Source organism: Chiloscyllium punctatum, chromosome 2 (assembly GCF_047496795.1).
Source record: "Chiloscyllium punctatum isolate Juve2018m chromosome 2, sChiPun1.3, whole genome shotgun sequence".
Lineage (NCBI taxonomy): Eukaryota > Metazoa > Chordata > Chondrichthyes > Orectolobiformes > Hemiscylliidae > Chiloscyllium > Chiloscyllium punctatum.
This window is the reverse complement of record NC_092740.1, coordinates 114,941,857-114,965,273: the sequence shown is the minus strand read 5'-3', so window position 1 is coordinate 114,965,273 and position 23,417 is coordinate 114,941,857. Positions and strand designations below refer to the sequence as shown.

At 41.9% G+C, this 23,417-nt stretch overlaps 1 protein-coding gene across 2 annotated transcripts in view; it reads right to left on the bottom strand.

The window, feature by feature from the left end:
- Positions 1-23,417, bottom strand: part of plgrkt (plasminogen receptor, C-terminal lysine transmembrane protein) — an 87,281-nt gene that overhangs the window by 50,351 nt on the left and 13,513 nt on the right. For both annotated transcript variants that reach the window (XM_072587465.1, XM_072587455.1), the window contains exon 2: positions 13,817-13,904. In XM_072587465.1, the coding sequence (XP_072443566.1) occupies positions 13,817-13,897 (81 nt within the window). In that variant the 5' untranslated portion in view covers positions 13,898-13,904. The remainder of the gene's footprint in view (positions 1-13,816; positions 13,905-23,417) is intronic.

Below are 23,417 nucleotides of genomic sequence, written 5' to 3'. Positions count from 1 at the left end.
CACCCACCCCAAGAGCTACCACGTCCATTTTCACCTCAGTCCATTTGAACCCATTACTCCTGCACTACCCAGAACAGTCCTCATTGCCCCCTGAACTCAGATTTTCCAAATTCATGATGCCCACCTGCTGCTCTAGGGGTCCCACTGTGTTCCCCCTGTGCAGGCCATGGTGATGATGCCAATAAATCTCTCTCCCCCACCCAGAGCCAACCATGCTCTCTGATGTTGTTATGCATACCCCTGATACACCCGAACGTCCCCCCAGCGCAATACTGTCCTTGTCCCCACCTCTGCAAATGTTGCTGATCCTTCACCCTTCGAGATCCTTGTATCTCCTACCACTTGTGACAATCTCACATTTGCTCAACAAAAGACACGTCGCACCAACTTTCAAGCAATGGATGGTTCTTGGACTGTATTTGTCCCCATCCGCTGCTGACTTTGACAAATCCTAGACATAACTGGCTAGACCTTGGCCCGCTATATTTGCAGCTCCCTGAATTAGAATAGATGATTCCCCGACTGCGTGTGTGGCCTCACAGGACAGACCACTGAACACTGTCTGTAATGTAGTTGGACAGATACCATGACTGTGAACAGCCCAAGGAGATACTGACCCTGGAATGTGTATTGCCCATGCCTGTGGCTTATGGTACTATGAAACCCTGACTAAGAGTAACTACCTCCCCCCTCCATCTCCTGAATGGACTGTGGATTGACTCCTACTCACTTTCCCACATGACCATTTAGTTGAATAGACATGCAATGTATTTTGTGCACATAGAGTCATAAAGTCATAGAGATATACAGCACGGAAACAGACCCTTCGGTCCAACCCGTCCATGCCAACCAGATATCCCAACCCAGTCTAGTCCCACCTGCCAGCACCTGGCCCATATCCCTCCAAACCCTTCCTATTCATATATCCATCCAAATGCCTCTTAAATGTTGCAATTGTACCAGCCTACACCACATCCTCTGGCAGCTCATTCCATACACGTACCACCCTCTATGTGAAAAAGTTGCCCCTCAGGTCTCTTTTATATCTTTCCCCTCTCACTCCAGGGCAGCAAGATATCCACAGCCCCCACCATTGGTCAGATCGTTCCTGACAAGCAGCCTGTCTGTGCATCTCTGCAAGAGTTCCTCAAAGCGGTGATAGCTTTGGGTGAAATGGCAACATATGATTATGGCATATCATTGGATGCTATGAGTCTGCGGATAGATGCTGAAGAAAAATACAAAGAGCGGAGGTGAACAGCCCTGAAATGCAGCCTCTTCCAATTCATGAGCTGGATGTCAGAACTTGCATGTAAAGTGTACTTGTTGCAGCCTTGCAGTGCTCGTTGTTCATGCACCGTGCAATGCAGATCTGTGCTTTCTGAGCACACAATCAGTGTATCTGAAAAGTGCCAAATGTCAGATTCCAATATCTATAAATATGGGCTGAGTGTGGCTGATGCCTGTGGAATGTGACCGAGGATGGTGAGCAACATGGAGATCCTTTGGAGCAAGCGACAAGTTGATTCGCCATTCTAGTTTCCACGTTGAGTTTTCTCAACATCTAGCTGGACTGACAAGATAGCAAGCTCAATATTGACGAGGTGAGTTGTGCCTTTAGCAAGGTTTTTACAAGCAATAATCCCATTTAATTGACAACTTGCTGCTGCCGAGCAAAGAACTCACTTCGCCACTCCTCAAAAAAAGAAACGACGCTGCAAGGTGTTCCCAACATCACTTGGGCCTCATCAGACTTCCTGTGCAGTTCTGCTGCAAATCTCAATACAGCCTTCACCTCTCAGATCGTTCGAAGACTCCAACCATAGTTACTTCAAAATACATTGTCACTAATTAAATATAGGGCAACATCAAAGTTGCGCAGTGGACTCAAGAGCTGTGGGGCTGCTGCAGTAGCAGATAGAGGAATGTTGAACTACTCAGTTTGTCACGTCAGCCCCTCATTAGAGTAGTAGACTTCCCAAGAGAAGACAGCACAAAAAAAAGCCAAATTGACCATCTAAAGGGACAGCCCACAAATAAGAAAGAGATGTACCTGAGCAGTTTTCTGACTTGCATACATTCCCAGAGAATATTAATTCCAATGGCAATTGTCAGGTTGTAAAAACTCTTCAGTAAAGACGACAATTTGCATTCATGTCCCAATTTTTATGTTTGATTTTGTGTTTTCTTCATGCTACATCAATTTTTTTTAGGTAGAGTTCTATGAATGAAGTGCCAAAAAGTGCGGTGCAGGCAGGTCAGGCAGAATCCGAGGAGCAGGAGCCTCAAGGATTCGGGCATAAGCCCTCCATCAGGAATGTTGGAGTGGTAGCCCAAGGGGCTGAGAGATAAATGGGGGGAGGTGTGGGGCTGGGGGGTGGGAAGTAACTTGGAAGGCAATAGTCAGATGAAGGTGGGAGTGAATGTGATAGGTCGGAGCAGAGGGTGGAGCGGATAGGTGGGAAGGAAGATGAACAGGTAAGACAGTTCAAGAGGGTGGTGCCGAATTGGAGGGTTGGATCTGCGATAACGTAGGGGGAGGGGAGATGAGGAAACTGGTGAAATTGATACTGATGCCCTGTAGTTGGAGGGTCCCAAGGAGGAAGATAAGGCATTCTTCCTCCAGGTATCCGGTGGCTTGGATTTGGCAGTGGAGGAGGCCCAGGACTTGCATGTCCTTGGCGGAATGGGAGAGGTATTTGCAGTGGTCAGTCACAGGGTGGCGGGGTTGCTTGATACATGTGTCCTGAAGATGTTCCCTGAACCATTCTGCAAGCTGGCATTCTGTCTCCCCAGTGTACAAGAGGCCACATCGGGAGCAATGAACACAGTGGATGAGTTGTTTGGATGTGCAGAAAAGTTTCTGCCGGATGTGGAAGGATCCTTTGGGGCCTTGGATGGAGATGAGGAGGCAGGTGTGGGGGTAGGTTTTACACCTCTTGCGATGGCAAGGGAAGGTGTTGGGAGTGGAGTATGGTTTGGTGGGGACTGTGGACCTCACAAGGGAGTCACTGAGGGAATGGTCTCTGCAGAATGCTGATAGAGGTGGGGAGGAAAATATATCTCTGGTGGTGAGGTCTGACTGTAGGTGGCAGAATTGGTGAAGGGTGATTGTTGTTTCCGGAGATTGGTGGGTTCGAAGTTGAGGACCAGGAGCTTCTATCCTTGTTACGGTTGGAGGAGTGGGTTTTGAGGGAAAAGGTAGAGGAAGTGAAGGACATGTGCTGGAGGGCATTGTTGACCATGTGGGAGGGAAAATTGTGGTCCTTGAAGTAGGAGGCCATTTAGGATATTCTGGAGTGGAGTTGCTCCTTCTGGGAGCAGATGCAGCAGAGCTGGAAGCAAGGGATAGCATTTTTACAGGAGGGGAGGATGGGAAGAGGTGTAGCCCAGGTAGCTGTGGCAGTTGGTCGGTTTGAAGTAGACGTCTGAACTGAGTCTGTCACCGAAAATGGAAATGAAGAGATCCAGGAAGGGGAGGGAGGTGTCCACGATGGTCCAAGTGAACTTGAGGTCAGAGTGAAAGATGTTAGTGAAGTTGATGAAGTGTTCAATCTCCTCTTAGGAGCACAAGGTGGTGCCGATATAGTCATCAATGTAGTGGAGGAAAAGGTGGGGAATGGTGCAGGTGTAATTGTGGAAGGTGAACTGTTCCACGGATCTGACGAACAGGCAGGCATAGCTGGGGTCCATGCGGGTGCCCATGGCTACCCCTTTGGTCTGGAGGAAGTGGGAGGATGAATCTTACTAGCCATCTTATTTCAGTGTGTTTGTGACCTTTCTACTGATTGAAACTGCTGAATAAGTGATAATCATTTATTTGTAATGATGGAGCAGTTAGTTCTACAAACTTTAAACAAAACAAATGGACGATAAACAAAGAAAACAAACTGAGAGCTTGTTTATGATTTTGGAAAAATAAATTTGCTTTTGCAGCAAATCTAAGCACCCATTCACTCCCAATAATGTTTTTCCAACAAAGTATATTGCAGTAAAAAAAGATTAAATTAATGAACCTACAAAATTATTCACCAAGAGATCTAATGCATTCAAACATAGCAGATTATCACATTAATTTACTTTCAGAAGGTGTTAATTGTGCAATATAGAGCAAGTGACTTGATATAGTGCACGATTCTGCCACAAAACTGATATGCTATACCATGCAATTTTGTATAAACCATTCCTGTAATCATATGTATTAAACTAACCAAATTCTGTTCTTGAACAAAGTGAAAATCCTTTCTGTTGCTGTGGCAACCATTCAACTCCTCTGCCCTAAGCTATGGATTTCCTCTTCTCAGCCTCCCACTTCTATAAAACCTCGCTCTTCGAACCAGCTTTTAGTCACCGTCCTAACATAAGTTTGCACACTTTGTCTGAAAATGTTCCTGTGAAGCACCGTAGGATATTTCACTGCACTGGAGACTCCATGCACATACAGGTTGATCATGAGCTGCTGCCAACACATTTCTAACAAAGTCCACTATTTGTCTCTGTAAGCTTTTCAAACATGCTCCAGATACATTGATATTGCCACCATCACAGCAATCTCAAGGACAGCAAATTCAGCTAGAATGTTTCAATGGGATGGATCCTCCTCAGCATAGTCTGTTGATGGAGGTGCTGCAAGATTTGTCAAAGTATTCCTGAAGACCGTGAATAGGACAATCCAAGGTTCACTTTTAAGCTTACTGAAATTCTTAAAATATTGATGCAAATTCCATAACTACAATGTCTCCACATATGATAACAGCGCATACTTTCAGGGTCATTCACTATCAATGTTTTTATATATATTTATGTGAAATTTTCCAAATGCAGTGTTTAATTTTCTCTAAATTTTGAGTTAATTTTTGGGTTAATTGTGCATTAATATCGAGTAATTTCTCAAATAGTGTTAGTAGCATTGAATGTTAACTTTTGCCTATTATCTTAAAATCCTCTCTGGGAATAGACAAATTGGCCACACAGCAATAATGGGCAGGGGGCTTCTTTGCTTCAATAAATTCTAGCATTTGCCATAATTGATGATTGAAAGATACCCACCTCACTTTTTTTTTGAGGTGGGGTTAAAACCATCAGCAATTACCGGCAGAATTTGAAGGAATAGCAAAGCTGGGGCAGCTTAATTAAATGGTCAGTGTCTTTCACTTAGCATAATGTGAATGGAAATAGCATGTTAACCAAGAGGTTTTAATGGTAGATCAATGATCAGAAGTTACTGCTATCCAGTGCAATGTGAACATGGTGCAACAATCATACGTCAGCCAGTAATAGTGTGTAAAGAGAGTACAGGATAATAATTTGGCCTGTGTCAACAACTGAAACTGGAAATCCGTTCAAGGACTAATATCTGGTCAGTGAATTTAGTAAGAAAGGAAATAAATATAGATCTCTGTACTCAACTTGTATTCTGATCCAGGCAGCTTCATAAGATAACCAATACTAGATATTACATGCCTACTTTTTATGTAATGGATGCCCCTTTTCAACATCTTTGGCATACATGTTCAATACAGAAAGGTAGCACCAATGAGAAAAGCAATCTTAATTTTAATCGCTGCATGGCATGATGAATATTAGGCACTGCTAATTGTCTGCACAGGACCACTCACATGGCTGAAAATATTGCTGCCCTTTTACTCACAGGAAGAGTTACCCCCGAACACACAGATAGAATCTGACCATGTGACCATGTGCTGCAGACTCAATTCATCTGTATTTTCAAGAATATTTTCAAGTTCTTCAGCTTGTTGGCAGCTCAGATACCTTGACTTATAGAAACTGAATGCAACGTGAAGAGCTGCAGTTTTGTTCTGGGATCCTGATATCAGTGGAAGTTCCAGGTCCTGGGTCTACAATAGACATCTGACCAATTTTTTGTCAGGATGGCCAATTATCAGCAAAACACTGCACTCATATTCTGGTTAAGGGCATTTGCAGAGATGGAGGTCCAATTCCAATGATAAATTGGTAGCTGAATTTCCTGAGATGGCAATCTCCTGAAAAGGAGACAGAGGAAGACACTCCCACTTGAGAAATTTTTTAAAAATCCATTCGAAAAATTCAGAACTGCTAGGCCATCATGGTGGAGGGGCAAAGGCACTCCAGTGGCTATAGCGAGTGTAGAGAGAGGGAAAAGGTTATCGACGGTCAATGGAAAATTGGTCCCTCCATCCATTGCTACAACTGGGATTCAGCAACCTTCACTCTGGCAGAATTTCAGCTTTGCTCTGAGTCTGCAAACTGTAATGGTCTAGTCTGCTTCTTCTAAGTGGCCTTTGAAATCCATTAATATGATGTAAAAGGCTACCTGTGACTCCACCCAGAAGGAAAACAGACTTAAAATGTAGCAATGCTCCTTGCTGACACCAGTTCTTGGGCCTTACTTCCTCTGGTCCCATCTCTGATAGGAATTGAAAAATTCTGTTTCCAGAGTTTCATTGCATTCTGGCTCAAGCCTCTGTCTCTAACTTTTAAAAAGGAAAGAATGAACTTGGATTCTCTGTCATGACACACAGGGACACAAAGCATTCAAACACTGTGGTACAAAGAAGGCCTCATTCACAATACTGACCTATGTGAAACACACCACTGAACTCTACTGCCTGGAGATTTCACAAAGCATTTTCAGCAGCAGTCATTATTACTATTATTATTCTTCTAATGTAGTTACAATCTCTGACCTCAATGATTACGAGCGTAACAAAGACAGATTGAACCATTGGTTGATTCTGAAGGGATACTGGCAACATTGAAACCAGTGGATGGGGTTGGGTGGGGGGGAAAGAGTAATGAGGAAACAATAGGTGGGAATAGAGCCCAAAGAGAGAGAGAAGAACAGTTAACAGACAAAGGAGTGGATAATGATCAGGTTAGGTGGGTGACTCGCTATTAATTGGTCAGATAGGTTGAACAACAGATGGTGATGGCTAGCACGAGGGGACGTAGCTTTACATTGAGGGGTGATAGATATCAGTCAGATGTCAGAGGTAGCTTCTTTACTCAGAGTAGTAGAGGCGTGGACGCACTGCCTGCAACAGTTGTAGACTCGCCAACTTTAAGGGCACTGAAATGGTTATTGGATAGGCATATGGACGAGAATGGAATAGAGTAGGTTAGATGGGCTTCAGATTGGTTTGTGCAACATTGAGGGCCAAGAGCCGGTATTGCACTGTAATGCTCTATGTTCTAATAGGGTCTGTTAGTGGCTAACATTGGGCTCTGTGAAATAGCTGACTATGTGATAACAACCAGTTCAACCTTTTTACATAAGATGACCCCTCTTTCCAGGTATCAGATGGGTGAACCTTCTCTAAACTGTTTTTTAAAGCAATTTTTTAAAAACATAATGAGAACACTACAAAGTGTGCTAGACATTGTCTCACCAACCCGCTATACTGGTGAGGTTATACTTTCTGATTTTTATATTCCATTTCTCTTACAATAAATGACAACACTCCATTTATCTTCTGAATCACTTATTGCATACTAACTTTACGTGAATCATGCAACTGAGATCTCGCTGTACCATTAAATTTTGCATTCGTTGTCTATTTAAATACAATGCTGCTTATGCAAACTGTCTACCTCTTTTTGACAACTTACTAGCTTTCCTATGTTGCTGTCATCACTAAACTTAGCCATCATACATTCAGTCCAGATCACTGATTCAGAACATAAATAGTTAAGGCCCCAACACTGATCCCTATCACATTCCACTAGTTATAGCTTACTAACCCAAAAATACTTTATCTATTCCTACTCTGTGTTAGCTAACACAATTTATCCATGCTTATGTTATGCCTGACACCATGTACTGTTACTTTGTGTAGATACCTTTGATTATGGAACCTTATCAAATGCATTTTGGAACTCCAAATACATCACATCCAGTGGTTTCCTTTGACCCATCGTGAACATTACTTCATCAAAAATTTTAATAGGTCACTTATCATGTCACAAAGCCATGCTGTCTGATCACATGGTATTTTTTCAGAAAATCCTTTTAAAACCTTCAGAATAATGGAATTAAGCACATTCCCTATGACAGGTGTCAGGTTAATTGGTCTGCAGTTTCTTGATATCTGCCTCCTACCTTTCTTGACCAAAAAGGTGTTATATTTCAAAATCAAACACATTTAAAAAAAATATAACTAAGCATTTTCTATTTATGCTGCAACCTCTTTTAAGACTTGGGATACAGGTCAATCAGTCTTGGAGACTTGTCAGGTTTTAAGACCAAGTACAACCACCTGATGAAGGAGCAGTGCTCCGAAAGCTAGTGCTTCCAAATAAACCTGTTGGACTATGACCTGGTGTTGTGTGATTTTTAACTTTGTACACCCCAGTCCAACACCGGCACCTCCAAATAATAATTTTCCTGGTACCTTCTCCTGAGTGATAGTAATTTTATTTTTGATTTCATTCCCTCCTATTTTCAATTATCTTTGAGAGGTTTTCGAAGTCTTCTACTGTGAAGCTAGCGAAAATATACCTGTTCAAAGCACCTGCTATTTCTTTGTTTTCCGTTCGTCTCTTCCTCAAACTTAGTTTCGAGGAAGACCAACACTAGCTTTAGTCATTTTATTCCGAGTTAAGTACTTGGAGAAATCCTTACTATCTGTTTCCCACAGACAGAGAGGAGAGCCAGGTCAGATGTTAGCTAGCAGCTTTTACTGGGAAATAATGGACATTTTTAAGGAAATGCACATATAAGAAAGACTTCAAAGGTCTCACATATTGCATGATTGAGTAGGTGAGGAACAGTATAATTGCATCTCGGCATGACATTAGATGATGGGAGCCTCCAATGAGAAGGGTGCACTCTAATGGCTTGCAAGGATGCTTGAAGGTGGTGAGGATCATTGACTGTTGCATGGAGACTGGTGGGATTTGCCAGTGAACATGTAAGACTAGCAGACCCTTTGGCTTGGACCCAGGCAGTATCTGCTTGCCAAGGACTATTAAGGCTGAGAGTGGTCCTAAAGGAAGAGTGCTAAATTGGGGGAAGGCCAACTATACCAAAATTCAGCAGGAGCTGGGTAACGTGGACTTGGAGCAGCTGTTTGAAGGTGAATCCACATTTGATATATGGGAGGCTTTTAAAGAGAGTTTGATTAGAGTGCAGGATAGACATGTTCCTGTGAAAATGAGGGATAAAAATGGCAAGATAAGTGAACCATGGATGACAGGTGAAATTGTGAGACTAGCTAAGAGGAAAAAGGAAGCATACTGTCTTGGCAACTGAAAACAGATGAAGCTTTGGAAGAATATCGGGAAAGTAGGACCATTCTGATACATGGAATTAAAAGGATGAATAGGGGTCATGAAATATCTTTAGCAAACAGGGCTAAGGAAAATTCCAAGGCCTTTTATTTATACTTAAGGAGCAAGAGGGTGCCTAGAGAAAGGGTTGGCCCACTCAGGGAGTCAGAGAAATGGGTGAGAAACTTAATGAATAGTTTGCATCTGTATTCACCGAGGAGAGGGACACGACGAATGTTGGGTTAGGGATAGATGTTTGATTAGTCAAGGTCAAGTCGGCACAAGGCAGGAGGAAGCATTGGGTATTCTAACAGGCATTAAGGTGGACAAGTCCCCAGGTCCAGATGGGATCTATCCCAAGTTACTAAGGGAAGTGAGGGAGGAAATAGATAGGGTGTTAACAGATATCTTTGCAGCATGGGTGAGGTCTCAGAGGACTAGATAATTGCTAATGTTGTCCCCTTGTTTTAGAATGAAAGCAGGAATAATCCAGGTGATCGATGACCCTGACATCAGTGGTAGGGAAGCTGTTGGAGAGGATACTGACAGATAGGATCTATTCCCATTTGGAAGAAATGGGCTTATCAGTGATTGGCAACATGGTTTAGTGCAGGAAAGGTCATGTCTTACCAACATAATATACGTTTTTGAGGAAATGACAATGTTAATTGATGGGGGAAGTGCTGCAGACGTCATATACATGGACTTCACTAAGGCAATTGATAAGGTTCCCATGGTAGGCTGACGGAGAAAGTGAAGTTGCATGGGGTTCAGAGTGTTCTGGCTAGATGGATACAGAACTGGCTAGGCAACAGGAAACAGAATAGTAGTGGAAGGGAATTTCTCAAAGTGGAGAACTGTGACAAGTGGTGTTCCACAGGGATCCATGATGGGACCACTGTTGTTTGTGACATACATAAATGATCTGGAGGAAGGCATAGGTGGTCTGATTAGCAATTTTGCAGATGACACGAAGATTGGTGGAGTAGCAGACAGTGAAGGGGACTGTCTGAGAAGACTGTAAAATATGGATAGATTGGAGAGCTAGGCAGAGAATTGGCAGATTGAGTTCAATCTGGGCAAATGTGAGGTGATGCATTCTGGAAGATCCAATTCAAGAGTGAACGATGCAGTAATTGGGAAAGCCCTGGGAAATTGATGTACAGAGAGATCTAGGTGTTCAGGTCCATTGTAGCCTGAAGGTGGCAATGCAGGTTGATCGAGTGGTCAAGAAGGCATACGGCATAATTTCCTTCATCAGATGGGGCATTGAGTACAAGAGTTGGCAGGTCATGTTCCAATTGTATTAGACTTTGGTCGGTCACATTTGGAATACTGTAGTTCTGGTCGCCACATCACCAAAGGAATGTGGATGCTTTGGAGTGGGTGCAGAGGAGAGTCTCCAAAATATTGCCTAGTATGGAGGGTGCTAGCTATGAAGAGAGGTTGAGTAGTTTAGAATTATTCTCATTCGAAAGACGGAGGTTGAGGGGGGACCTGATTGAGGTCTACAAAATCATGAGAGGTATAGACAAGTGGATAGCAAGGAGGTTTTTCCCAGAGTGGGGGACTCGATTACGAGGGGTCACGAGTTCAGTGTGAGGGGAAAAGTTTAAGGGAGAGATGCATGGAAAGTTCTTTACGCAGAGGGTGGTGGGTGCCTAGAATGGGTTGTCAGCGGAGGTGGTAGAGGTGGGAACAATAGTGTCATTTAAGATGTGTCTAGACAGATACATGAATGGGTAAGGAGGAAAAGAATACAGATCCTGAGGAAATAGGCAACAGGTTTAGATAGAGGATTAGGATAGGCACAGGATTGGAGCGCCGAAGGGCTGTTCCGGTGCTGTAACTGTCTTTGTTTTTTGTTCTCGTGTTCAGCAAGGGAAGGAAGCTCTCTGGGATCCCCTGGCTCCACTGGAGACATCACACAAGGTCATAGCCTCATTAAACTCTCCCTCAACCTCTCCAAACTGTCACTTGTCCTGCTCATATACCTAAACTGCCTAAAATCTGGCCTTGATTTGTTCCTCTTCTACAGACATTTCCTGTGATCTCAGCAGTGGCCACAATAAAATCCCTACAGTATGGACACTCATGCCCCTACCCTATCCCCATAAACCTGCATTTCCCATGGAAAATCCACCCACCTTACACATCCCTCGATACCTATGGGTGATTTAGCATGGCCAATCCACCTAACCTGCACATCTTTGGATGACTCAATCCTGGCACTACTCGGACCACAGCAGTGGCATAAATCACAGGCCCCAGTTGGGTACCTGGTGTAGACCCCAACTTGAGTACTTTGTGACCCCTAGTGCCCTGCGCTCCAGCAGTTGGGCATTGACATCTCCCACCTACCCCCATCCCAAATGTTAGTGGGTTGATAGAGTTGCCAGCAAGCTGATTAATTGGCAGCTCTCTGAGATGGAGCTTCCTCCATCAATTAACACCCCACTCAAAGATAAATGACTGTGGGCAGCTGGTAGCACGACAGCTGCTTGCTCTGCCAACACTTTGTGTGGTCGAAATCGAAAAGTGTGGCATTGGAAAGAGCACAGGAGGTCAGGCAGCATCCGAGGAGTAGGAGAGTCAATGTTTCAGGCCTAAGCCCTTCATCAGGAATGTGGACGGGGAAGGGAGCCGAGGTGTGTTGGTGGGGAGTGCGGACCCAGCAAGGGAATCACGGAGTGAATGGTTTCTGGCGGAGTGCAGATATGGATGGAGAGGAAAATGTACGTTCTGTGGTGGGGTCTGACATAATTGGCAAAAATGGCAGAGGATGATGCGCTGCATCTGGAGATTTGTGGGGTGGATATGAGGACAAGGGGCTTCCAACCTTATTGCATTTGGGGTCCAAGGATAGAGGTGCGCGAAGTGGAAGAGACGTGATGAAGGGCATTGTTTGTGTACCAGGGCAAAAAACAGCAGCATCTGAAAAGTCCTGCCCTAGGTTGTGCCAAACTAATTTAGCTTCCAAAATAGTGAAAAAAAGTGCCTTGCTTTTCCCTCTTGAACAACTAATATAATGATGAATGTAAGTTTTGCACTACTTTGCTTGGTCATCATTAAGAAGCTTACTCTTAAGCTTAGAGTTAAAATGCAAACTGACACGCTATTGCTTCTTGAAGATGAGGGAAGAATCACACTAAGGGCACAATTAATTTTAGTTAGGGAAATAATCACCAAAGGTTTTTCTCTTTGTTATCCTTTATACAGGATAACAAAGGCCTACCTACTTATTAAGGCCAGGGAAGACACTGTCACACTCACAGACAGTTTGGACTTGAGAGTAATCTAAAATAATTAAACCATAGAACTTCATGCAAGAGTTAGTAGAAAAGATACAAAAACATAATAGCTTGCTTTCCTGTCGTAAATCAACTTTGTCACTTGGTCCATCAGCTGTCCACCAGTGATTTCAGGTTACCAAGAAACAATCAAAATCAATTAACCATGATCTGAATTACTAGTTGAGAGTTTTGCTGAAAGCACATAAATGAATTTGGTGCATTACTTATGTTGAATTTATCAACAGCTTTGTTTTATAAAATCTGTTCCACAAGCTCTGCTTTACTAGCATCCACTTTCTACCTTACATACTCCCTGGCAGCAAATGTTTTACAAACTGGTGGTTTCAGGGAGACCACTGGTAAACTTAGGGAACGGTTTGCCGAGCATCTCAGCCAGGCCCACAGAGGCCAACCGGACCTCCCAGTCACCGCCCATTTTAATTCTCCATCTCACTCCCTTTCTGACAAGACCATCCTTGGTCTCCTCCATTACACAATGAACCAACTTGCAAATTGGAGGAACAACACCTTCTCTTCCGTCTAGGCGGCTTATAGCCTGGAGGACTCAGCATTAGTTCTCCAATCTCCGATAAACTGCCTTCCCATCCCCCGACTCCCTTCCCAGCCCCTTCTCCTCCCTTCCACTCCTCCCAGCCACCACTGGATTCCTTCCTCCCATTGATCAACAAGTAATACCCTCAATCTATCTTCACCTATCCCCAATTCACCACCCTGCCCCTGTCCAGACCCTTAATCTGCAGCTCCTTCTACATCCACCCCCAGTCCTAAAGAAGGGTTATACCTGAAACATCTACTTCTCCACCTCCTGCTGCTGCCTGGCTCGCTGTGATCTTCCAGCCTCCTGCCTGTCCCTAAGTTGAGATGTACGAGGCCATTAAAGTTCTTACCATCAATCTGATTTAAATAGGAATATACTTACCAGCAGTGTTAATAACCTTCCTCATAGGAAAGGTCCTTGTTTCATCAATGAACAAGTGATATGTGAGTTTTGCCAGCAAATAACATGTGTCAATGCGTGTACCATGATATTACATTACCAATGAGGTCTTTGGTAAATAACACAACTCTATTATCAAGTTTTAGTTTCAGCAAAATCTGTTCTGAAATACATCACTTCATTAATATGCTAATGTTCGTTAAGCCACGTCAGCTCATATTACCAATCTAAAGCAGATAATGAACGCATGATGTGGAACACTGTAATCACTTTTTTCTCAGAATTATAGTCATACCTGAAGAGCACTGTTTGCTGCCATGAACTCTTGCTGTTTCTTTAGGCTTTCATCCAATGATTTAGACATGAAGAATCCCATCTTGCCCCTATCAAATTCAGAACATTTAACAATATCACTTACAAAATATCATGCATTCACTATTGGCTCCAAAAGCCTTATTGGCATTGATCGTCAAAAGTGTTGTTATATAGAGGTTTAACCTTTGACTGTTGTTTTAAAAATGCAGACTGTCATTCTCATAATAACAAACGTGAAATTATTTTCATTCAATTAATTATATCGTTCATTTTTTATATAAAAAATTCTGATATGTTATTTTATGAAAAAGGTTATGCAGCATTTATGAAAATGATACCATTTGAAACCCCAGCATCAGTCACTGTCTCCATAAACAGAACTCCTGCCCTGTAGAGATCTGGAATGTGCCTTCTTGACCTAATATTTTATAATGGTATTCTGACTTATTGTAATACCACATGGGGTTATGATAATGTCCTTGTCTTTGACAGATTGATTTAACATGTACTCCTTCAGGATGAGGGCTGGATTTTCACTACTGAGGTGGGTAGCTTGAACCATGCTATCCACATACCTCCATGCCATCATCATTCCATGCCTATCTACTCCGTTTTCATTAAAACAATATAATAACAATAACAAGTGTTGAGTTGAGGAGAAATTGAAAACCATTCAGAAATTTTGACAACAATTGTTCTTAAAACCATATAATTGAGTGCTTGTATAATTCCATTTTAATTTAAAATATAATTCTACATCTTTTTTCCACTCTGACCTCTCTGTTCAAGGCATTCTACATGTTCTAATAAACCTCTACACAAGCAGACTTAACATTTTGATTTCTTCAGAATCCCTATGAAAAGTGCAAAGGTTACTGAGAACACCCTTTTAACTCCGAACTTCTGTTGTCTGCCCAAATAGAAAGTATTTGTGGAGAACTAGCACAGAAATTCAAGTTTGAATCAGTGCATTTATCAATTGAATAGCAGTTGTTCCATAAAGTCAATTCATGAACCAAAATTGCTTAGCTTAAAAACTGAAGAAAGAAAACAGATTTGTGGGAATTAGGCAGACTTTTTTTTGAGGTAGCTATCAAAGCACAAAGTCAAACAGAATGAAAAATAAAGTCATATTGTAGGAAGGTGAATTTACAAATCAAATGGAATAAATATATAAGTCCAATATAGAAGCAAACCATTAGTTTATTAAGGCAGAAGTGGGTACTGCAGATGCTGGAGATCAGAGTCAAGATTAGAGTGGGGCTGGAAAAGCACAGCAGGTCAGGTAGCATCTGAGGAGCAGGAAAATCGACATTTCCTGATGAAGGGCTTTTGCCCGAAATGTCGATTTTCCTTCTCCACAGATGCTGCCTGACCTGCTGTGCTTTTCCAGCCCCCACTCTAATCTTGACATTAGTTTATTAAAGCTGAAAATGTGTTGCTGGAAAAGTGCAGAAGGTCAGGCAGCATTCAAGGAACAGGAGAATTGATGTTTCGGGCATGAGCCCTTCTTCAGGAATGAGGAAAGTGTCCCCAGCAGGCTAAGATAAAAGGTAGGGAGGAGGGACTTGGGGGAGGGGCGTTGGAAATGCAATAGGTGGAAGGAGGTCAAGGTGAGGGTGATAGGACGGAGTGGAGAAGGGGGCGGAGAGGTCAGGAAGAAGACTGCAGTTTAGGAAGGCGGTGCTGAGTTCGAGGGATTTCACTGAGACAAGGTGGGGGGAGGGGAAATGAGGAAACTGGAGAAATCCAAGTTCATCCCTTGTGGTTGGAGGGTTCCTAGGCGGAAGATGAGACGCTCTTCCTCCAACCGTCGTATTGCTATGGTCTGGCGATGGAGGAGTCCAAGGACCTGCATGTCTTTGGTGGAGTGGGAGGGGGAGTTGAAGTGTTGAGCCACGGGGTGGTTGGGTTGGTTGGTCCGGGTGTCCCAGAGGTTTATTAAACCCTTTCTACCTCTCAGTACCAGCATAATTGATTGTGACCCACTCCTGTATAGCCACTAATTTCCTCATGTATCTTAATTGTTGTGGTTAACAAAAAAAAGTGATCAGACACCATTTGTTGGTTATGGAAGTGAGTTCAAAGCTTCTAACATTCTTTGTGCGCACAGTTATTTCCTAATTTCAGTCCTGAAAGGTCTAGCTCTAATCTTGATACAATTTTCCCTGATCCTTGAATCCCAAACAAGCAGAAGTCTGTTGAATAAGGTAAAGTGCTAATGGGTCAAATCCTCATGTTACATTGAATCTTGCTGTTGTACTGATGTCTCACACAGTCTGAGTGGAGATGAAAAATTCTACTGCAGCTTTCAAAGAGAGCAATGTACCTGAACCAACTCCTTAAGGTACCAGTAATTACACCTGATTCAATGTAGATGCATTTATTGCTGTTAAACGATAAATCTTGTTGTATGAGATTTCATTGAGGAACAGAGACTCCTCTGTGGATATTCATCATGGTGTATTTCAACTATTAATCATTAGATATGCCCAAGACAGAGCAAAGGCAAAGGAGGATGGGAGCAGTAAACTTGTTCAAATAACCCTGTCAAGTACCACACACTGGAACAGATAGTAATTACGACAAGATAGCTGGCGTATTCATCCGAAAAAAAAACACAAAATCCAATCCAACCTACCAGTTCCCCATAATATCTTGAAAACTGCAAACAAAGCATCCCTTGACCTTCTAAGTTCCTGAGAATACACCACCAATTTGTGAAATCTCTCTTTGTAATTGAATCCTTGGAGGCCAGGTGTGATTGTGGAAGGCACATGCTACACTCCTTTCAAGGCCCATATATCTTTCCTGACTTTCGGTAGCCAGAACTGCTCACAATACTCCAGATGTGGTCTAACCAGGGCTTTGTAAAGCTGGAACATGTCTTCTACTCTATTGTATTCGAACCCTTGAAATGCAAAGGATAAGATTCATTCATCTTTTCTGCTTATTTTCTGTACATGTTCATGACATTTTTATGATTTGCTTACCTAGACCACAAACTCTTCTCTGAAGCTCCATTGTTCCTAGCTTCTCACAATTTAGAAATTACCCTGTTTTATCCTCCTCGGATTTAAAAAGAGTGACATAACACTTGTTGACTCTGGAATCCATGTGATCAAGTTTTGTTCATTCACGAGTCAATTAATATCTCTTTGTAATTTTATGCTTTCATCTACTCTGCATACAAAGTTACCTCTTTCTGCTCCATCTGCAAATGTGGACATATGGCTTTCTATCCCATCATTTAAAATAAAAATGAACACAGATGCTTTCAGAGTACCCCTAAGTCACTAGTTGTCAGTCTTATTAGTTGTTTTGCCTGTTTCCTGTCACTCAGCTAATTTCCTAACCAGATCAATATTTGTCCTCAGTTCATGAGATTCGATTATATATCCCAGCAAATTAGACATCTCATATACCAGTTCAAATTACCATTTCTTAATATAGCATCCAATTTGGTCATGAACTCATTCTGATTTCACTTTAAGATTAGTCTGCTCAACAGTGTCAACATGCATTGCTATAATGAACAAAAAAAGTAAAGTAACTATTGCTGTCAGCAGAAACATTTTGTGTTTAGCCTTGTCTGGTTTTCACATTTTTTTTTCCAAATGGAGATGATTTTATCCACATTTTCAAAATTTGGAAAAAGCCAATTTTTATTCACAGCCTTGCTTTCAAGCCTAGTGAATAATATGAACACTAATCAGAGAACATTCACTTTGCCATCGTGAAGTAAAATATATCATAACCTGATGTGACTGAATACCAGAATAACATTGAGCACCTTTGAGGATTGATACAAATTTTCAGTTTAAAATATTTTAGTTACCAAGATAGGCTCAATGAGCCAAATATTTAGGAATTGACTGAAGAGGGATGCGACAAGAGTTTTGTAAATTAATGAAATAGTTGGATTTTGTTTGCTGATTATTGTTAGAACTGGCAATTATTTCAATTCAAAAGGCTGGAAAGGGGCAAGGGATTGGGAGTTCATAAGCTGCGTTTGGGTAGGTTGGATGTGAGATCTTCTGTCCCCTGAAAGTAGTGGATTTCTGGAAAAGGTTTCCGACTCAAGGTGATTCATTTCAAATGACAGTAGTATCTGTGATCACAATGTAAACAGTTTGGCAGTGTGTAATGTCAGTAAGGTGATCCTCCAGACTGGTTTGGATTGCCGACTTTAGATCCAATTTCCTAGGGACAGCAGCAGGAGCCCCTCTCATGATGATCATGCATCTGCAGGGCCTCATGAAGATGATGAACCACTGGATTCGGCCAGAAGAAATCTGCTGGAGAGGCACAGACAGGCAATACAACAGATGGCAGAGAAACCGAGGTCCATGTTAGACGAGAGAAAAAGGTAGAGGATTCTAGCCGAGTTCACTCGACCTTATGATTGTTATATACCAGTGCCTGGCTATCTCCATCGAGATGTGTTTCAGTTAGAGCAGAACACTGAACAGCTGCCTGATATGCCTGCAGTCACCCGCTGTGCTAATGGATGCACTGCATAATGGCTAGGTGGGAGGGGTTTGAGGTATTTCATCTTCACTCCAGGTGCCCCCTTTTTCCTCAAAGCATTCAGGAACAGACTATTGCACACCAACAGTGATTGGAAGTGCTAGGAAGCTGCCCTGGAGGGTTAATTCCAGGAGACGCCAAGGGGGCATTGTCACTCTCCTTCACTCAGGCATTTAATCAGCTCTAGCAGGTCATGTGAGGAGGGTACATCTATGCAGGAGATCCCAAGAACGCTTAGGCCCAATCAGTCCTGAACCCCCTCACAAAGGAAGTGCAGAAAAGTCATCACACCACTACAGGAGCTGCTCTTCAATGCATAATTTGCTCCAGCTCTTGACATTTCTGGAAGCTTGCTGACATGAGACCCAGGAGTCAGTGAGCAATATTGCTGTCTTCAAGGGAGGAGAAGCTGAACATAGTATCGATGCAATTTATTGGTGTTTGACATGGACTCCCTTGAGTTTCTCCATTGAGTGTACTTGTAAATGCACACTCACCTCTCCCATCCCACTCCCACACATTGCAAAGAACTTCCGCCCACCTTGAGCATTTGCTATTAATGAAGGATTACCTTCACTGTGGGAGGTATATGATTGTACATGTAATATTCCAGATGCACCACTCCATCATCTATTCTCTGCCTGTCATCTACAAACTCCTCTCTGTTATGGAGTAACAACCAAGTAATATGAATCTCTTTCCAATTTTGTTTCTCTCTAGGAAAATAATTTGTAGTTAGTTCCAGTGGTTCCAGTGATCAGAAACGTTGTGGGGAGAAAACAAGGGAAGAGTCTTCTCAGTAAGGTTTAGATACAAGCATGTGGTATAGGTTGTGCCCCTTTGGTTGATTCAGTCAGCAACAAGGGGATTTGAGTTCGGTACAGTGTTGATTCTGAATGAATTAGAATAGTCACCCCATTATTAAATGTTAAAGATGGCATTCAGTGCACCAAGTGTGAGCAAGGATAATCAACTCTGATGCAGCATCAAAAACAGGCATAACATGTGCATATAGTTTTTCTTTCATATACTTTTATTTTGTGAGCAGTCGGAGCAGGAGGAGAAAAACAATCTAAAATTTTACCGGGATATGGTTCAGGAGAAGTTGCAAATGAGTGCAACGTTTTATTAAACCAACAGACCCTGACAGCATTCAGTGTAGGGTCATTATCTGCTATCTATGAAGGAGTTTAAATCAAGACAATGTGGATTTCAATAGCTCAAGAGAAAGTTGGAGACAATTACATGATTCATTTTTAAACAATATATTTCTTAACATGTCAGACCTCAACCATGTCATAATATCACAGCAGCAAACAATTTCTGAAGTTTTGAACTGTCTCAAAAGTCTGTAGCACCTCAGTTGGCATGGAACCTACAGTAAAGGCTGGTACAATTACAGCATTTAAAAGGCATCTGGATGGGTATGTGAATAGGAAGTGTTTCAAGGAATATGGGCCAAAGTCTAGGTTCGGATATCTGGTCGGCATGGATGAGTCGGACTGAAGTGTCTGTTTCCATTCTGTACACCTCAATGATTCTATGACTCTATAAAATTGAATGGGACCTTCAAACAGTGTCACTGTTTCGTAATGTTCCATGCGTATTTTTTCATATCTGATAAATTATGTCGCCCAGACATAGAATTGATACTTAGAATTAGATTTGAAGTTTTAAAATGTTACGTTTTATCTTGTCTGTCTCAATATGTTTGTAACTATTTACTCAAGATATATCTATTAGTCATAAGTCAAGAATTAATGCATCAGATTTATGAAAAGGGCATATACAGGATTTCTAACCTGCTAATTGCTTTCAGCTTGTATGCTGAATAATTGAATATAACGCAACCGCATATGACCAATGCAGCTCTGGAAAAACCTTATCCTGATTAACACTGTTGACTCCTTGAAAACTAAATTTATGAGCATACAACAATTATAATCAACAAAATGTAATTATGGCGAACATGTTTCTGTTGTACCTCCCTTCAAGATCAACATCTACGTGAAATATTAAGAGCAACCATCTCTACGACCCTCAAACCCAACTGTGCCCCCTCACTTGATACAGAATTTCTTTTAAACTAACATTATGTGACCACTATAAAGGGCTATCAGAGCACCCATGCCCTCTCTGAAAACAAAAGACTGCCTTCAACACTGATGCCCATGGTTCAGAAAGTTCTGAGGTTGAGCATCACTCCAGAAACAAGCTGCTAATCTTGGCTGACAGGGCACTGCCAAGGGAGTGCTACACCATCACGTGTTGTCCTTCTGATAAGCTATTTGCTATGTTAAGGTCTTGCATGTCCCCTGAAATGAACGTCAATGCTCTCCTAGCACAACTTGAAGAACAACACAGTCCCTTAACCTACATCATTGGCTGGATCATATTCTAGGATGTCCTGAACTGGCAAAAGGCACTATAAAAATGTTTTTTCGTCTGGACTGGATTTTAAAAATAGCTGAAACTGTCAGGAGATAACGATAAGTATTCCATTTGCACAACTGATTCATGGATATTAGAAAATGTTCTGTACATGTTCATAATGCACAATTGAAATGTAACTCACCCCCAGAGCAAATAGGTCCAAGTTCAAGCCCAGGTTTTTGACAAGGGACAAGCAAAACTTTAATGAAGGCATTAAATGACAATCAATTCACATCATTGTGCTGCGATATGTGTACTGCTTTGAATTGTCAGTTTGCTTGGACCCTTAATTTGGATATTAGAAATATTAATTACTGAGAAAAAATGGTGAATAAAAAACCTCACTGAAAATAGTTTCCTAAAGGATCTTACACAATATGTGTGGAAGAGATATTACAGTGCCACCCAGGGGTCACATTGTACAGTTGCATAATTGTCTCAAGTGTATGGTGAAAGGAATTTATAATGAGCAGGAAGGTTGACATTAATAAAGTAATGAAAAGATTATTTTTAAATATAGGAATTTCACATTCCAGATGTCAGAGTTTTAAGATTTTGGAGGGTGACAAAAGCAACAAATTTATTTACAAAATAAATTTACATCACTGACTGGACCAGGATGTATTGCTTGTCCTTATTACCGATAAGATGGGATAAGCTGCCTCTTTAAACCTCTACAGTCTGTGGTCAGCCTCCCCATCCCACCTTAAGTAGCCAATTACAAACATAAGAAATAAAAGCACAAGTTGGCACAAATTCAGCTCCTCAGGCTTGCCCAGCCAGTCAATAAGATCATGGCTGATCTGCCCTAGGCCTCAACTCTTCTTTTATGCCAATTCAGCACAACTCTTCAATAGTTCAGGAATCTATTTACCTTGTAATGAAGCTGCTCCTTCAACAAGGTAATGCTGTTCTTGGTTTTTTTCCAGAGAGGTTGTAAAAAACACAACTCCAAAAAGTCTAAGGTTAACGGTTTTAAGGCCAGTTTGATTATAGACAACAGTCTTTCAAGCTTTTGAAAAGAAATACGTACAATGAGGGAGGAATGGCCAAGTCTCCCAGCTCAGCTTTTCCCTTGTTTGGCTTGGTTTTTAAGCAGTAGTGTTGAAAAAGCTGCTGTACTCAAAGAAGCAGGTCCAGTCTGATCCTCCTCTCTGTCTCACTTCTCTCCTGTAAGACCCTGTGTTTGATTTTACCTTTTGTGCCAAGGGGTGTTTATGAGGATTGTTGCAAGTATTTGGAACAGCTTCATTAAGTTGGGATGATCTGTTGGGTTTTCAGATAGGTTAAGTTATTCAGTATCCTGTTCTCTTTTGTTTGTGTTCCATTTGGTATTGTAAATAAATTGTTTTGTTTAAAATGACATGATTTGACTAATTGCATCCCTCTTGGAATATCCATGTTACACTTGCTTAAAACAACTAGCAAAGTTAAAATCTGGGCTACTTTCTTGAGGGGGTGTGGCCTGGTCCATAACAACCTCCTCTTTAAATACTTTCACTGATATAGCCTCGTTAATTCTCCAATTTCAGACATTCATTATCTTTTTGGAGATTAAATTCTTTGTCTCAGTTTTAAATGAGTCCCTTTATTACATAGAACACAGAACAGTGCAGCCCTTCAGCCCTCGATGTTGTGCCGGCCTTCTATCCTACTCTAAGATCAGACTAACCTACATACCCTTCATTGTACTCACTTCCACATACCTATCCAAGAGTCCCTTAAATGTCCCTAATGTATCTGACATTATTCTGTAACTATATCCCCTAGGTCAAGGCCAACATCTTCTTGGAAACATCTTCTCAATATCTACCCTGTTAAGTCCCTTCAGAATCTTGTACATTTCAATAAGATCACCCCTCGTTCCCCTGAACTCTAATGAATAAACACCTAATCTATTTAGTCATTCTTGATAAAGTCAACCCTCCCATGTCAGCAATCAGCCTAATGAACCTCTTTTGAACTGCCTGACAGTATATCCTTCCTTAAATAAGGGGACCAAAACTGTGCACAGTACTCCAGATGAAGCCACACCAACATCCTGTACAGCTGGATTAAGATTTCCCTATTTTTAGAGTCCAACCTTCAGCAGTAAAAACCAATGGCCTGGTTAATCATTAGCTGCATCTGCATGCTGTTTTTTTTTCTTGTATACGAACAGCTAATTCACTCTGTGCTGCACATTTTGGAGTCTCTCTTTTTTTAAATAACAGTCTGCCTTTTGCTATCAAAGAGCATGAAACTCACACTTTCCCACTTAAAACGTTCCCACACCCCCTCAAGAAAGTAGCCCAGATTTTAATTTTGCCAAGTTTTGCACATTCACCAATATCTAAATCCCCCTGCAGATTCCTAAAATCCTCATTATAACACGCCCTCCCACATATTTTTGTATCATCAGCAGATTTACAAACATGACAGTCGAGAGTGTGGTGCTAGAAAAGCACAGCAGGTCAGGCAGCATCAGAGAAGCAGGAGAATGACTCATGCCCGAAATGTTGAATCTCCTGCTCCTCGGATGACCTGTTGCGCTTTTCAAGCACCACACTCTCGACTCTAATCTCCAGCATCTGCAGCCCTCACTTTCCCCTAGCTATATACTTGACAGTCTGTACCCT